Source organism: Coturnix japonica, chromosome 6 (assembly GCF_054131305.1).
Source record: "Coturnix japonica strain WE chromosome 6, WE-NBRP24, whole genome shotgun sequence".
NCBI lineage: Eukaryota > Metazoa > Chordata > Aves > Galliformes > Phasianidae > Coturnix > Coturnix japonica.
In genome coordinates, this window is record NC_140668.1 from 36,348,033 (window position 1) to 36,365,704 (window position 17,672).

A 17,672-nucleotide genomic window follows, 5' to 3' on the forward strand; every position below is an offset into this window, starting at 1 on the left:
CTTATGGTAGGCAGCACAAGTCTAGACTTACATTTGTTGGGAGTGCACCTGCAGGTTCTTTTTAGCGTGCTGGATAGTAAACTCTGAACACAACCTGCTCTATGAGATGTGGGTTGCTGGTGTTTCCTAGTTAGCTGAATGATGCAGCAATGAAACACGTCAGTTGGAGGCCTTGGAGGAATGTCCCGAGCTGACACAAGACACAGAGCCTAGACCTGGGGCTGAAGTATGACTCAAGCTGGGAGCTCTGTGTGCCTGTGACCTGGATCTTCTAGAAAGGCTTGCCTATGTCTTCTTGACTTTTCTGCACAGACTCCATGTTTTGATTCCCAGGAATTAGGAACTGGAACAATGCTGTCATCTGGGATTTGCAAACATTTTGCATCGAATGCTAAAACAAGAATCATTGGCCCTCATTCAAAAACTTTAATTTTGATTTCATATTTCTCTGGTTCCCTTAGGTATTGTTTGATCTGTGTCTTCAGGAAATAGATACTTCAATGCACAAGCGGCCCTGTTAATTGCAGAAGGATTGCTTGTCATGTAAAATCATACTTGACCTGTATAACGATACCCTCTCTGGTTTTTACTGTGCGCAGGTTATGAATTCCCTATCCATTAACACAGAATATTTTTATACAGTAGGTGATTTACTCTGCTATGTGTGAGTATCAGTGTCTGTATCTAACAGGGAAAGTTCAGGGGGGGTATTTTTCTGTGCTTTAAACCTACAGAAAACGAAGAGAAACTGTTCTTGAAAGTGTGGTAAAGCTTTCCTTGTGTAGAAGCACCTTTATGGTTTTGTCACCATGGTAATGATTAAAAATAGGGCTGATACAGGAGTGGGGCTTATATAGAATTTAAATTATGACATTAAAGAAATTTATAGCCTTAAATCTCAGTAAATCATGCCTTAAAACTATGAGATCAGGAAAAAAAATCACATCAGTTATGGCTAAAAATGCCCACATCTGTCATTTGTATTTAATCACCTGATTTACGATCTGAGAGAGGAAGCCTTGATACACTGCAGCAACTCTACTGCTCTGTGCTGTACTTCATACTGAAAATATTATTCATCAGCACGCACTCAAAGCAGTGGCTGCTGCACTTTAGACCCTCTCTGTGGTGGCTGCACAGCACACACAACTCCTGTTGTCTCAACCATAACTTTGCTTTCTTTAACCAAAAACCCCGAGGTATTTTAGTACAGCACAAAATTTCCCATTTTCTGTTATTGGGAGGTGAAACAATAAATCATTCTTATACAATTAGGGTGATGAATGCTTCTCCCTCCGCTCTTCTATGTCTGCGTATGATTCAATGACAAATTGGTGGGAACCCAAGCTGTGGAATTCAGTTTTGTTTCTGAACGCCTCAGGGCACTAGAGAGATGAAAGGAGGCCACAGGTGTGTGCTGGTGGTTTTATGCTTCCTGTGGAAAGGCGGCATGAAGGGCCATCATTCCTACAGCCTTTTGTTTACCTCCTGGTTGGGGTTTGCTGTTAGGTGCTCTCCCCCACTGCTTTTGGCTGAAGGCATTTACATGAGTGCATGAAGCCCATTGACTCTCTCACTTTCCCATGCAGGTTTGGCCAGTTTCAAGCTGTGTGTTATCAGGTGTCACTCGAAAAATCTTGGCCTGGCTTCTCATTGCTGAGAACTTGCTTTGCTAGAGGTGCTGTCAGCAGCTGAAGAGCATCACCCACACTTTGGGATGTGAGAATTATAGAATCATCAAGGTTGGAAAAGACCAGTAAGATCACTTAGAACAGCCATCGACCCATCCCCACCATGCCTACTAGCCATGTCCTTCAGTGCCACATCCACCCTTTTCTTAAACTCCAGACTGTTTTTGGAGGAGGCAGAGCTCAGGGCAGCTCATCAGCTAGCAGTGAAATTCAAGTAGAAGCTAAATAGTTATTTTCTGTCTTGCTTTAGCAAAATCAGGATCAGCTCTAAATTTTCACCTCCAGACTTGGATGCTATCCTATTCAAACTAATATTAGGTCTGAAGATAGAAGGGTGTCAAAAACAGCTGAATAAACAGGCCAGGTTGTTATTGTGTACTTAAGTCTCAGCTCTGAAGAGGAGTAAATACAATTGTTGCTTCTCAGGAATGCTGAACTACCAGCCATGGGGATTCTCATTTTTGTCCTGGCAAGTCACTCTTCCGCATTACTGCAGGGCTGCCCATACGGCTGATTCTTTGCAGTTCAAGATTTCCAGGTCAGCGTGACCACTGGTTTCACTGAATCACAGCTTCTCCTCTATAGCTGCCATAATGCAGCGCTGCACCAGAATTAATCTCTCACTCAGGTTCCAAACTGCAGAGGAAAGGTAAAAATTGGGTGTTTAGCAGGTGTCTTACACACACAGCACTGGCAGTCTTTCCCAGGAGTGTAATTAGCCTGCTCACACGATGCACTGGGTGTGAAAGCCTGACTCTGGGAGCTGGCATGCACTAAGTGCCTTGTTAAGCTGCTGTATTGGGACCCAGTTCTGCATTATTGATGTTTTGAGGACTCTTGCCAATTACTTCATGGGTATCTGGAGAAGACTTAAAGGAGCCCAAAGCAGCAAAGGAGATCTAGGTGTTGTTTTAGATTTCTCTTTCCTGTCTTGCATATTTGTTTCTTGTTTGTGTATCTGTTGCATACGCATATGTCTCTTTACTGTAATATTTGATATGGGAAGCTTCCATTATTAGGCTGCGTTAAAGTCAGTGGGTGGTTGTCTGACTTGTTTGCATCAGCCCTGCTCTGAAGTGGTGGCACCCCACAATCTGGAGTCCCCTGTGAGGACGCTGGCCTTAGGGTCACACATGCTAACCACACACTTGGTTGGGTCTTGCACGTCACACAGTATTCGTATGAAGTAGAATTAAGAATGCAAATAGAAGATCCGGTGGCACTTTAGTAGGCTGAAGGACTGCAGTAGATTTGGTGATTTGTGCTGATTTGGTGCAGTGAGATGGGATATAAAAATGTGGAATGAGATGCTGGGAGTGTCTCAGATGCAGGTGCTGCTCTGAAACCTGGTATTTCCCTGTGAGAAAATGGGAAATTCAGAGCTCTGAAGCCTAGGGATCTGAAGCCAGAAATACCCTGTTTTTTTCAAGGTCCTTTTAAGATGCTTGCAAGCATCAAATCAGTATCCAGTATCCGTGCTCTCCCTAAGGCTCTGCAGCAGCTCTCTGACACAAACACGCTCCTCAAGCCGTGCACATCTCTCTTGCTGACGACATTGATGATGCAGGTGCACATGAGAGAGAAGCCAATCTCAAAGCCATTTATGGTGCTGGAGTGCTAGAAACTCAGTAAAATAATGCATTTGTCAAGGAGGAGAGAGTGAAAAAGGTGGGTAAGCGTCCATTTGGAAGGCTTTGCTGACTGGTGAGCGGGGAGGAGGGCAGGAAAAGGTGAGGGTGCCCACTTCTACCAGCAGAAAGTAATAACGGAAGGGGATGACGTGGCTTTTTAATCTGGTTTGCAGGAATTTGTAGAAATAATTTGTCTGTGTGCTCCTTGGTGCTACCACAGCTTACCAGCATTTCCCAGAAAGCAGAACTGGGATTCTCTTCCAGAGCTGATCTATTGTTAAGAATTCCTACCACATGCAGCATTAGTGGCTGCTTAATCCTAATTTGAGGTGGTTTCTCAAGTGGCAAGTTCCCCTGATCAGAGTCCCTTTATGCCCAATAGGACTGGCATACACTCTGCAGCAGTGCAGTAAGGCAGTGCCGTGCTTTCCCAGTGACGAACAGCATTCGTGCTGTGTGGGATGGGAAGGGTGCTGGTCAGTGGGGTGGTTCTGCACAGCAGGTATGTGCCTGGCTGTTCTCCATGGTGGCCTTGTGCACAGCTTTTTCTCTGGCAGACCTGGTCAAAGTGCAACGATAAGATTGTGCATGTTGTTTTTTTTCCTATTCACTATCTCTTCTCTGCAGTGACAAAGTCGTTTATTCCCACCGCAGCCTGGGTGCTGGTGGATGTCAAGGACCAGGCTCCACAGACCCAGCCATCATGAGTGGAATATAAAGCGCACAAATAGGTATTAGAAACCTGGAGCAGTTCTGTTTGGTGTCTGTAACACAGCTGGTTGCGTTAGGTCTGTGCACAGCAAGTGCTGCACCTGCATAGCAGTCTTAATGTCACAGTGCTTTGTGACTTCTGCTTTCTTTGATTCGTGCTAAGCTCCACAGTCAGGCAGTGTCTGCTGTAGTTGAATGCTATTTGTTTTCCACACGCACTGCATTGCAGTTAGTCCACTGCAGGTTTGGGGAGGTGTGTGTGGTACACACATAGTCCTGCCTTTCATCCAATAGCTTGTTTTATTCTTTTTTTTTTTTTTTCTTCTTTTTTTTTGGTGGAATGTGATTTTGCTGACTGCAGTGTGCGCTGCAGAATCTCAAGTGCAGAAACATGTCAGACTTACCCTCTCTGCAAGCTGTGGGTTGTGCCCACAGCGATCCCGATGCCCAGACAGGGTACAAACCAAGCAGTTACTGCTCTGGAAAAGAAAGGGCCCAAAATGCTGCAGCAGGGAGCAGTGGGGTCCTGCAAAGGAGGAGATATCTGTGCCTCAGCGCAACTGAACCTTCCCCCTGCTGATGAGTCAGAGGCTGTCGGAGAGCTGCAGATGAAGCAGGTGTCTGGTTCCTGCCCTGTGCGACTCCTGCAGCCTCTGCCTGGGGGATTTTCTCACTCTTTCTCCATAGGAGTTTAAAGCAGCCCAGGAGGAGTTTGTGAACCCCACCAGCCTGCAGCAGAGCAGAGCTCTCCAGTACAGGAGGGACAGTGGTAGTGGTCAGTTATAATGAAGTTTTTCATCCTGCCCAAGACTAGGAAGAAAGAAACCGTGTGACTTAAGCTTAAAGACAAAAGAACAACCACTCTAAACCTCACATATTGAAACATTTATTCTTTTGTGGAGATGTTGCATGGGATTTGCAACCCAAGACCACAGCACTGTCTCTACACTGATGTTTTTTTGCAAGGGAGGAGCAGCTTCTGCTAGAAACCTATCTGCAGTCATAGTGAAATTCTGCATAGCCAAAGCAACATTAAAAACAAACTGTAGCTTGGCTCCAGTTTGAAAAATACAGAACAGCAGTTGCTGTGTGCAGGATGAAAGCTGATGTTTTGCCAACCTGAAGTGTAAAGCTGATGCTGGAACCGCGGCCTGAAGAATGGAAGTGTTTGCCAAAAGGAAATGGAAGCAGGGATGGAGGGTTTCGGGGAATGCATCAAAGTGGGCCCTGCCAAAAGCGTCTCCCATGTGGACAGGTCTGCTTTACAAGAGTAAGTGCATTAGTCCATGCGAAGTACAGCTGGAGCTGCATTTGCAGTTTTGCATTTTCTAGCTGGGGAACAGCATCTCAAATACACAGCTACAGGACCTGCTTTGGGACCTGCCAGCTGTGTTCCTGCGTCTTTGTGACAAAAGGCTGCAGGGATTTGAGAGAAAGGCAAGAGACCAATGAAAGCAAAGCCCAGGTCCTGTGCTTGCTTGCTGGCGAGAAGCTCAGCACTGGCACACTCTTCCTTCCCCATGTGGGGCTAGAAGGAAGCCACAACTTTTAAGTTGACTTCAGTTTTTGGAAGCACATGAACTATATTCACATGCAAATTTGTTTTCAGTGGGGTCTATAAATTTGAGATCTTCTATCCCTTTGGTAGGCTATTCTTTCCTTCTCATCCTTTCATCCCTCTTTGTTGCTGAAGGGTATCTTTGCAGTGGTCTTGAACACATCAGAGAGCAGAAGCCCAGGAGGATGGTCAAGCAGGGGACAATTCTGATCAAAGGAGGTGGGTGCGTATGTAATGCAAACATAATATGCTTTGGGAGCAAGTTCTTCAGCACATGAACATCACAGTTGCAGTGAGGAGCTGCCCTGTGAGCCCCTCGGTCCTCTTCTCCCTTTCCTCCAAGCTGAAATGGGATCTGCGTCTCATCCTTTTAAAATTCTGTTTATTTCAGCATTCTTTTACTCCTGCAGTGTATTGTCCCAGTGGTATCTGAGCAAAGGACAAGCTCTGTGCCTGTGGCAAGTGCCCGTTCAGTTGTTCCAGCCTGTGTATTAGTAACAACTCGACCCACGTCACTGCTTGCTGAACCCATTGAACTCTGGTAGCTTTGAAACAGTGCTGATTTGAGTGTCCCGGGTTTCGTGCCTGGGTTAGCTGAGGTCTGGAGCAAGGTGGTAGACACCAGCAGTGGGGGGGGGGGGGGGGGGGGAGGGCGAAATAGGGGAAAAAAGAGGCTAATGAATATAGGCTGAAAAGAGGTTTGCGGCGGGATGTTACAATTGGGAAACACAGCAAGGGGATATCAGCTTTCAGCTTTCTCCCTGCTGACCAACGCTTTTGGTGGTGCTTTTATTTAGATGTAAGTTAGTGATTAGCGGGGAGGCCTGAGAGCCAGAAGACTTCAGTCTTGTTCTGGTCCCTGCTTGTCAAATAAGCACAAGGAAATCATCTCAGTGTACTTGCGCTGCTTCTCCTTTCTACCTTTAATCATCTAGACCATGAGCTGCTCAGGGCAGAGACTGCCACTTGGTGTATTTATTCAGGGTCTAGATTCACGGGTGCCAGTCTCAGTGCCATAAATAATGTCAAGTTTTTTCAAGAATACTTAATGTGAATCGGCAGAAACTGAAGAGTTATGTAGACCTTCACCGAGTGAAGATCAGGAAATGTCCAGCTTATGTAATTTCAGCTGCGGCAGGGAGTGTTGCTGTGCAAAACCTTCAGAAAGTCGGGAGTTTGCTGCAATATGAGCAGTCCAAGCTCCCTGATTTGTGAGGCTCTATGTAAATAGCCTCAGCCCTTCGCCTGGAGTGGAACTCTTTGTGGACTTAGTCAAGTAAGTTGCTTTTCTTCATATATACGGTAGATCTACCTGCTGATTTGAGCCTATTCCTGGATAATGGGGAAGCACAAGTTAGCAACAGATCATTCTTATGTAGCATCAGGATGTGGATCTGGCTGAGAGCTGGGGATGTTGTCCTCAAGGTGTTGGGTTAATAGCCAGGATGCCAGCAGGTGGTGCTCAAGAGTACTTGGTATGGCTCCTGGCCTTTGTAGGATAAGCCAAAATGCGTGTTGAACATTGCAAGCAACTTTTCCCATTTCTTATTATACAGCATGTTAACAAAGTGTTCTGCAGCAGTTCCAGTTCTCTGTGCTTTTTGTTCCTCTGTACGCTTGTGTCCAGCAAGAGACACCTGCATTTCACATAAGCTCCATCCAAATAAAGCTATAGCACCAGCTTGGCTCTTCCACCCCTCACTGTGCCAGGGGACCTCCGTGCAGGAGGGTGACCTTTTCCCTTCTGCTGGAACTGCCCTCGTTGCCCAGCAAGAAATAAACAATTGCTGGCACACGTGGCCCTCAGAGCCATGTACGTCCCTGCTGTAGCTCCTGCTTGGCCATAAAATAAGTGATTAGTTGGGTGCTGTTGTGTGGAAAAGGGCTGAAGAACAGGGAACTAAAATGTAACTGGCTATTAAGGATTAGGGTTAGTTATTTTTTCTAATGTAATGTATAAGCTGACAGGAAGACTGGATGTCAAGAATACAGAATGCAGCAAAGCAGGGATGAAGTCTGGTCATCAAGAAGGCCGACTTCATCTTGGCTCAAGCGTGCTGGCTGCTTTAAGGTATTCTTTACATGAAAGGTCTTGTTGGGGTCAAGAAAGGCAGCTGTGCCATGCCTCACATTTTTGTGCATTAGAGTTCATATTTCTTACTCCTCAGCAATACCAGTGCTATCGTCCCTGTGTGGGGAAGCGATGAATGAGCAGGGGCTATAGATGAGGCCATTATGGGATGGAAAAGCATATGAAGATGTCATTTAAAGAAGCTGAAAGTTTCCTGTGCCGTAGACTCTACTGAGCTTTATGTTCATAGCAGCGTTCAAAAGCCACTGCCTACAGATTTTTGTCACATGCTTGCTTAATAACACTGGAAAAGTAATTTTTCTCATGTGGGCTTCAATTCCTCCTCCTCTAATAGAGGATTGAGACTTAGCTCCTTGGGTTTCTGCAAGTCTTAATTAATTAGAGTGATCTGAGAATGAAGGATGCCCTGTCAGTGTCCTATTCCCTATGCTGCTTATTCTGGATACTTATTAAATTCAGTGGTTTTGTTTTAAGAGTGAGCTTAGCAAGGTTTTTGGAATGACGTTAGCTGTGTGGTTCTGGCTGGTCAGTAACTAGAAGGGTCAAATTCCAAGCTGGCGTGTGTTATTTTTACTCACATAAATGGTCTCAGGAGCTGCTGCTTTTAGCAAAATCCGTGTGAAGCTGGATTCCCAGCCCAGGATTTTTCTTGTACACATTAATCTTGTGATGAATGCCGTGTGAGCAAGTGAAGGCATCTTTCACACTGTGTCCAGGGGAACAGGCTCCCTGCGCATGTCCACATGCCTTGTTCTCCACTACAGGTCTTTGCCTGGCAGCTTTGTTTTGAAACACATGAGCAATTGTTTCTCCTCACTCCCGAATCAGAGCAGGTAGAATAGAGCAGATGGTTCAGTGTTGGCCAAGTGCTCGCTGATACAAAGCAAATTGCTTCTGTATCTGACTGATAGGCTTCGAGCTTTAATTGAGGCTTTCAGCAAGGCACTCAACGGTGAAAAGCGTTCTGCTGAGAAAAACAGTGGCGTAACCGTGGGCAGAGGTTCAGGACAGCAGAGTTCAACCCTTCTCAGGACAGCATCCCTATTTCTTTATTAATTTCCAGCTGCTTTCCCACCATCACTCAGAACTCCTTTGCTGTCCCCTCAGGGCTGTGGCTTGGTGATGCACCCTGATGTGCTGAGGTCTGCAAGCAGAGGCTGTGAAGTGTGTGATACTTTTTGCTGGTGTGCACGCAAAGGTGGTTTTCCCTGAGTGTTGCCTGTAAGTGGCTGCCTGCTTTTGTAGGTCTCCCTGGCGCAGCAGGGAGCACAGCTCCTTCTGTCTTCTCTTTTACGTGCGTCAGCATCAGCAGAGCTTTAATTTTTCATGGCTGTCTCTAAAAAGGAAAGGAAGCCTCCCTTGCCTTGGATGCTTGGCTTTCTTTTGTGCTGGAGTGGATCCAACAAAAAGACCCTAAAAAGAGACACTGTGGATAAGCAAAAAGGGGTGCTCTGTGATTCAGGTTTCCTAAAGACTCCAAGAAATCTGTGGTGATATGGAAGTAGTGCTGGCAGCTTAAAGCCATAGGTGCATTCTCCCTGCCCCAAGGAGCTTGGAAGTACAAAGGTTTTTGCTCTGTTCTAAAATACAAAACACATTCGATAGTGTCCACAGCATGTTTTGCTGTTCCTCTATTTTGTCAGTGGCTTAAAATGTGCTGGAAGTGTGAACTGCTGCCAGCATGCTTTTGTGCTTGCCTGAATTCAATTAAAAAGATAATTGGATTGCTTTATCAGCCTTTACGTGTCAGCCCAGTGCCACTCTCTTCTCCCCTCTCCAACAGTGCAGAAAAACCCAGAGCATCTGAAATCTGTTTTTCTGCATTGTTCTCTTTTCTTGTGTTTCTGATAGGGCACAGAGGTGGCTGTGCTCTGTGTTGAGCATTCTTACAGCTGCTGCTGTAGCAGGGAAGCACTGAGCATCCTGCTGGGATGGGCCCGGCAGCAAGGAGAAGGGAAAATGCACGTAGCAAAGCCCCAACCCAAAACTGAACAAAGCAGCTCAACCCCTTTGCAAAGTCCACTTGATCACATTGATTATTCAAGCTCAGCCAAATCTTCAAAGCTGCATGAAATGGGCAGTTTTGTGAACTGGAGCTTAGGCAGCCAACGCAGCCCTGCAGGCCTTGAGGCCTGTGCCTTGGCAAGTCCTGCTCCATGTGCTTTGTGCTGTCATCAGGAGCAGTGTTTGGACTCCAGTCATTGCTTCCTTGAACTTCTACAGTTTCATCAAGTCACCTCTGGGGATTTGGGTGGGTGGACTTCCTCTGGGAAGCGCTATTTATAAGAACCAGAAGCCCGCGGTGCAGTTGTGTGGCAGTGTGGCTGCTGAGGAGCTGGTGGGAGCTGCCTGGAGCTCAAAGCAGCCAGCAAAGAGTGAGGAACGATGTTGGGCAGCCTGACTGTGGAAGTGCTGAAATGCTGCTGCAGGGAGGGCTTAAAGACCCAGCCAGTGCATTGCTGTCACCACCAGAGACACACAGCTCCTCAGGAGCCTTCAAGGAAAGGATGGAAAAAACACCTGCGGATCAGTGGGAATTCATCATAATGAACTTGATTTTTCTTCGTTCTGAATGCAAATTCATCAATGAGCAGCACAGAATAAAACATCTCTGGACTGATATTTTGACCTCCTCATCCCTGTGACTAACTCCCTTTCAAAGGTCCTGCAGCTTTGGAACCAGTGCAGTAGGAAGTACCTGTGTTTAGGCTGAGGAGTAAGGTGTTTTGGGGAGAAAATGGTGGAAAGAAATGCTGTGGAGTTTAAAAACTTGTTTCAAAATAAAAGGAAACAGTTGGTTTTCTTTTCCATTCAAATGTGTTTAAGTACAGCCTTTTAGCAAACAGGAAAGGCAAAACTCAGAATATCTAAATCAGCTTCTCAAGATGCCGTTAACATGACCCTTTCCTTTTCCTTGCAGAAGAAGATATACAAATACAAGAAGGTGCTCAGCAACCCCAGCCGCTGGGAGGTGGTGCTGAAGGAGATCAGGACGCTGGTGGACATGGCGCTGACATCTCCGCTCCAGGATGATTCTATTCACCAAGCACCACTGGAGATCGTCTCAAAACTGCTCTCAGAGGTATGACCGTGCTCCTGTAAGACACTGTCACCTTTAGATGAGGGACAAGTACTTTAAAAGCTCACGCTTGGGTTTTGATTTAACTTGGTCATTCAAAACTCTTTTGCTCATGATTTGAGTGGAATTTGTACTTGTTGGAGGAAAAGAGAATTTGATCCATGTTAGGTTTATTTCCAGAAACAAAATGTGTTTTCTCTTGAGGCTATGGGGTTTTGTTTGGTTATTCATGGTGAATTTGTTATGGATCTGATTCAAGCCTTATTTCAAGTCAGTGGTAAAACTCCCTTTGACTTCTATTCCACTGGCTTTGTTTGCATGGCTGACCATCCTTGTACAAGGCCAACAATATGTATCTGCTAATAAATTCATCGTGCAGCTTTCTATTATTACCAGTTATCTCAAAGAAAAGAATCCTCCTTCTTCAAAGGCATCTATCCTCCTTATTTACATCTGTTTCAAATAATTAACTTCTCATGGATTGGAAGTACAATGCCAGGCAGGTTTTTGGTGTCCCAGTTCTGATGCGCAAAGATTTTGAGATAACCATAAAAGTTGCTTGCTGGCGTTCTTGGAGTCAGTTAAGATCTTAATAGCTTAAAACTTCGTGACCTCTGAATGGATCATGCTGCTGTGGGAGCCAAAACCACTGCATTAGTCAAAACCAATGACTTCCAGTAGGTTTATTGGCTTGTATCAGGTCCATTTTAGAAGAAGGAACTTCTGGAAAACTGTAGCAGTTATTTTACTACCAAAAATGGTGTGCAACAATTCTTTTACTAATTGTCTTAGAAATGTACAGCCTGGTGGCAGAAAACAGCTTTAAGAAGTTTATCACTAGCTTTAGTTTTCCATTTAATTGAATCCTGCTCTGGGATCCTGCTGCCTGCTCAGCTTTCATGGCTGTGGAGCCTTGAATCAAATGGTGCTTAGGAAGAAGTGGAAACTTGTACAGCCCCTCGTACCAGATGGTATAAGACCTTCTTTAAGAGAATGATTTTAATAGGATTAATTCTATTCTAAAATAAACAATTGCAGCCTTGAGCCTTCCTTCTGATGCCTGATGGTATCTGAGTTCAGGGTATGCTGGTGTACCAGCTCAGTACTGTTTGCTCACTCATTTCTTCTGTTTAATCCCTTCAGAACAACAACTTAACCACTCAAGACCATGAGAGCATTATTGTGGTGAGTAACTCTGTCCAAATCTGAGGATGAATCTGTGTTGGTTGATAACACTTCTCTTACTGCTTAAGCCTCTATCCTAGAGAAGCAAGGGAAATATGAAAGCACTTCTATCAATGTTGGTGAATTTAGGGTGGGTCAAACCCCACTTGGACTATCAGTTTTCATGTGGCTTGTTGTTTCTCTTTCCATGTTTCACGGTAGTTTCCTTGTTTGAAACAGCACAGCATGTGAAGGGTTAATCCTCTCTCAAAATGGTCTCCTTCCTGGGCTACAGAGTGCTATGTTTGTATCTGTATACGTACTTTAAATAGTCAAAACAACATCATTTCCAGATGTGCCCTATAAAACCCTTAGGCTTAGTAGTTTCCTGAGGGGCTAATGCTGCCATATACAGAATGTCTCAATTTCTGATGGTATGTGAGCAAGTGCTTGATTTTTGCAAGTATGGTTATGTGTGTCTGCCACTGCAGTTTAACCCCCTGTTCACTTGGTCTATAGTAATACCCTCCTCAACTTTCATCTTTTCTTTAAGTTGTGTTTATTTAGGCATAGAAAAAAAGTGAATCAAATGGCAACCTCGGTGTAACAAAATACAGAATCTCAACAATTTATCAGAGAGGTGGAAATTGCTTCCCCATCACCATAATTTAATTTCAGTCACTGGCAATTTCCAGGAGATTTTCCCAGTAATCAAATCTAGAACTTCTACCGCCTGATGGTATCACATCTCCTTGGATCTTTCTGCAAAGCGACAAGGCAGCGTGTCACTGCCAGGAGGTGTGAATTGTGTTTAGCTGCTGCTTAAGATACCATTTTAGCTGGGATCAGTCACTGAGATGTTTCTAAAGCGGCATTTACTTCTCTTTGTCATCTGCTGTAACTTTCATTTTCCTCTAGTTCAGACTTCCAGTTAGAACTGTGTTTTGGGGGAAGGACTTTTTAAGTAAAGATGTTGGGTAACCCTGCTGTGAGCAGAGAGTTTTGACTAGGTGGCCTCTGAAGGTTCTTACAGCTGACATTTATCATTGGTTCCAAGGGCTGGCTGCTTCATTCAGTCATGCCCTGCTGCAGGTTGTGCCCAGCCATGAAGGAGTTGGTGTTTTCTGCCACTGTACAGCTAAACTGTGTTATTATTAGGAAGTACTGCTGTTATCGGTATATGTGTCATGTCATAGAGGTACACGGTGATTTGCTGTGTAGATGAAAGCATCTTTCCTTCTCTATATGATGCTGGAACAGATCAATATTAATACTCACCCCTTCCTGGTAAGGGATATTGCCCACAGCTGGGTGATGTGAGACGTGCTCTAGTCTCATTGCATAGCATTGCCTTCTCCAGCAGGCCACTGTTGCTGGGCCAGCAGCAGAGGAAGTGAGGAAGTGACTAGTTACACATGGTTGGCGCACCAGAATGAACAGAAGCTTCACAAATATTACGTGGTTTCCCAGACAGGTCTTTGCAGGTCCATATGGGTTTCACTGTTGAAATTCACATTAATCTTAACCTGTTTGCTTGTGAAAGTGGCTGTTGTGAGACACATTTCAAGCAAACTCACTGAGGCTGAAATACACAGGAAAGCACAAAGTGAAATAGTCCACTATGGTAGAACTCCACACGCCATCCAGATAAAATATCTGGTGTTTGGTTACTCGATACAAAATGTCCTAGCTGCTATGTTTGGAGTCTTTTAAATGGGTATTGGGAATCCCTTTAGCTCAAGATCGGAAAAGCCCAAAGGCACCATCATGTAGAGAGAATACGTTGTTCTAGTACTGTTTTCTAATTTAGAAAGGAAGCAACAACAACATAAGATCATTATACTCTCAGTGCCAGGTATGACCTCCAATGCATTTGCTAAGCGTAGCCACATTGGTTTGCATAGCAGTAAAAAAGGAATAGTTGTTCTCAACTTTCAGAAAGTTTGGTGCTTGATTTTGATAAAAAAGGGTCTTTCCAAGTAAGAAGAGTGCTACATTTCTTTTCATGGTTTATTGGCTTTGTGTGAGTTGAACTATAAGAGGTGTGTGCTTGCTTGATGTTTTTCTGCTCTATCTTTTAGAGAGATGTTATTACTGAAACAGTGAGGCAGAGTTGTCCTTACTGTGTTACACACCTGAACAATGGATCTGCTCTTGTTTTCATTTAAACAATTAAAAAAAAATTTTTTTTGTGGGTTTGCACTGATGTATTTAAATTAATTTACTTCTCTCTCTCTCTTTTTCTGAAGGCAATTGCACCTTTGCTGGAAAACAACCATCCTCCTCCTGACCTCTGTGAATTCTTCTGCAAGGTATCAGAACAGCTTTCTTCTACCTGTATCTGAGTTTAGTTCTTAAAGGGGGCTTTGTTTTCTTCTTTAAATCCTTACCTTGTGCCCAAATCTTTCGGTCAACAATTGGTGATATTGAAATAGCTGACAGCATCGTTCTGATAAATGGATCCATATTCTTACTACATCTGCCTGCATAGTACTGATGGTTTATGAGAGTTCAGATCTTCAGACTCCTCCACCTCCATCTGGGAACATGAGTTGTCCTACTCTGTGTTCTATTTAGTTAATGCAAAATCTTTGGAGTCAGTGGGTTGGTAATCTGGTATATAACTGAGGCATAATGGTATTATGTCATTGGGTAATGTCAGGAGAAAGATCGTAAGGACTCATCCTCTTTCCTGGTAAATCCATGCTTCTGCTTGCACCCATTCTCTACAGTTTGGAGTACTTTGGATTGCAAAGCTTTGAGATTTGTTAATATTACTTTTCTTCTAGGTTTCTTTGTGTTTCAGTTTTAAGTCTGCTTTAATCTGCTTGCTGATGAGTGGATGTACATTTGTCAGACTGTCTGGATCTTGCTTAAATTTCCAATCCAGTTACTTGTCAGCAGTCACACCTGTGGAAATTAGGTCAAATTTCAAGAAACAACACTGACTTTGTTTCACTTTTGTAAGTCAGCCTTAGAGCTATTTCTAGACACAAACTCCAACCTACGTGGGCACTTTCATATTTTTTCATGCCTTTGGTCTCCCTGCAGAGATGGGAACTTAATTATCTTTAAATGTGTGGGACAGGCTTTGTACAGTTGCAGCAAGGGAAATTTTGATTACAGACTATGAACTCTCGTTCCTCAGAGGTAGTCAGAACTTGAGTGGGCAAGTTTAATGAGCAGGCTCACTGTACCTTCAGAACTGGCCCTGCCTTGAGCAGAAGTTTGGACCAGATGACCTCCAAGAGTCCTTTCCAGCCCAAATTATTTGGACTGAGAGAGACCCACGCTGCTAATTCTGCAGCTCACGAAATGACTTGTTGCTCCTTACAGCACTGCCGAGAGCGCCCACGGTCAATGGTTGTGATAGAAGTGTTCACACCGGTGGTACAGCGGATTCTCAAACACAACATGGTGAGTGCTTGCTTTACAGGAACCTGGTTGAGTTAGAGAAATCTTTCTGTGACATCTTGTGTAATGAGCAAGTGCTCTTTTGTCCATAAAGTACAATGCAATGTGACACCAAAAATCAAAACCCCCAGTGTGAGTGTGGCATGTAACCACGTACCACTTTGCAATACAGAACAATCTTTGGGACAGTACTAACTCTCTGCAATTCCATTTCTCTTTAGACTCATGTCCAGTATGTTTATACGTAAATTTCCCAAGTTTCCTTGTGTTTTCCTACTTGTTCTCCATACTTCTCATTCCAGGCATTATGAACTCATGTTATTTAAGACTATTCTTTCCTAGGCTGCTTTCCCTCTTCATATTGCCAATCAGTTCCATGGTAGTGATTGGAATAAATGCTAGGGGACTGCCCAACCAGCCTCTCTTACTGCCCCTTATGCCAGATTTTCTCCCTAAACTGAATATGTTCTTGCATGATCTGTGTTCTTTTCCAAAGGAAGGTGGGTGTGTTTACTGGCCCTCCATCCTTTGAGGCATATTAAATTTCTTGCCTTGGTTTTTATGTTATGTGAATAATTTTTACTTCACAACACTGTGGCAAAAAAAATAAAAAAATAAACAAATAAATAAAATATTTAAGGCAGTCAGCTTAGCTGTGATGTCAAGGATAGGTCTCATCCCTCTGTAACTACAGAAGCAACTTCATTTCACTGACTGGTATAATTTTGGAACCCATCCGCTGTCTTCCTGTGTACAACATGGATCCAGTATGAAAACAGTTCTTATTCCTTATTTTTATAATGGTATTATTTAACTCCTTGAGTTTACAGAACTAGCTGGGAAGCCTAAGATGGCGAAAAGGTCAAATTCCTGGCTCTGTGCCTGCCCTCTCCAGACATGTAAACATTTTTGAATATTCTGTAGCGTTCAATGAAATATTCTGTAAATGTTATTCTTGGATTTCAGGCTGATTTTTTTTTAAAGAATCCAGAGCTCTTGAGGGGTCTCAAATAAAATCTAAATGCATAGCGTAATGCTTGTATTTGGTTAGCTTCAGAGAATTGGGTATATTTACTGTACTTAACATTTGCAGATTGAAAATCAACATGTCTGTACCGCAGTGTGTAGTCAGAGAATTTACGGTGTCATATATTAATTGGAGTGGATTTGGGCACTTTACTACTCTCTGGGGATTTCTGTACTGAATAGTCTTTTAAAGAATGTGTGTGTGCGCATGTAAATAAAGTAATCCTTCAGGGAGACAGTGCTGTTGGCAGTAAACTTCATAACCTTAGGAGGCCACGTGCAATTTAGTGCGCTTAGAGCAGGAAAGCTCGCTGTCTGCTCCAACCTTTGCCACTGCTTTCCTTTGTGGTCTTTGGTAAGTTCATGGCAAATTCTGCTCCATATCTTCACACTTAGAAAACAGAGAAAGAGTGCTTTATTTGTCTATCGTGTTGAAATCCCAAAAGAGTAAGGATAGCATTTGCCATGCTGATGCCCACTAGTAGGTGTAGGCTGGGGATATGCTGAGTTGTTCTGGGAGTGCTTGGAGCCTCTCTGCCTTCTGATTCCAGCTATTTGAGGGCTCAGCCCATATGTTTGAATACAACCACTATTGCTTTATATCTTAAGAGTGAACAATATTGATACTGTACATTGTTTAGCACCTGATGTGGTGAAAGAGCATCATATTATTTTTGGAGGTATTTTAGAGCTACCAGCAATGACATCCTCTTTGTAATCTCTTGGGCTTTTGTTCTAATTTCAGTTATAGGGCACTTATGGGGTTGAAAATATTCATAAACTGTAACTTCATGAGCTATCGTATAAGGAGTTTCCATGAAGTTAAATGGCACCGGGGGAGGTATGAAGTCTGTGTGGTCTCGTGCTGTGGAACCAAGCGTGTTTGCACTGCCAGGAGGAGCTGTTAGATGTTCAGTGGATTTAATTGTAGTACCAACTGTGAAATCACTGGCAGTCCTTTTCTCGTGTGGAGTTACCACGTATTCAACACTGGAAAAGAGTGACTTGGAGACTTGAAGGGATCACTGTTCCTTCTAGGCTTGCAATCACATTTTTGGTAATTTTCTCTAGTTGTAAAGCCTATCAGATGTTACGCTCTAGAAGTGCCTGAAACCAAGATAAGTAATGGAAGGTGTCAGCAGTTTGGGGGTATGTCTTCTCATTCGCAGTGCCCTGGTTTATTAACAAAGGTGCCATTTAGTTTTTCATGTTGACTCCTCTTCCCCATCCGGGTGCTGGAGGGATAACTAGGAGGTACGCAGTGGGTCCTGCTCAACGCTTAGAAATTTAATTCTGCAGCTCTGTA

At 43.9% G+C, this 17,672-nt stretch overlaps 1 protein-coding gene across 4 annotated transcripts in view; it reads left to right on the plus strand.

The window, feature by feature from the left end:
- CMIP (c-Maf inducing protein) overlaps positions 1–17,672 on the plus strand; it is a 116,333-nt gene that overhangs the window by 74,298 nt on the left and 24,363 nt on the right. For all 4 annotated transcript variants that reach the window (XM_085551856.1, XM_015874155.3, XM_085551857.1 and 1 more), the window contains 4 exons: positions 10,604–10,765; positions 11,906–11,947; positions 14,176–14,238; positions 15,263–15,343. In XM_085551856.1, coding sequence (XP_085407982.1) covers positions 10,604–10,765; positions 11,906–11,947; positions 14,176–14,238; positions 15,263–15,343 — 348 coding nt within the window. The remainder of the gene's footprint in view (positions 1–10,603; positions 10,766–11,905; positions 11,948–14,175; positions 14,239–15,262; positions 15,344–17,672) is intronic.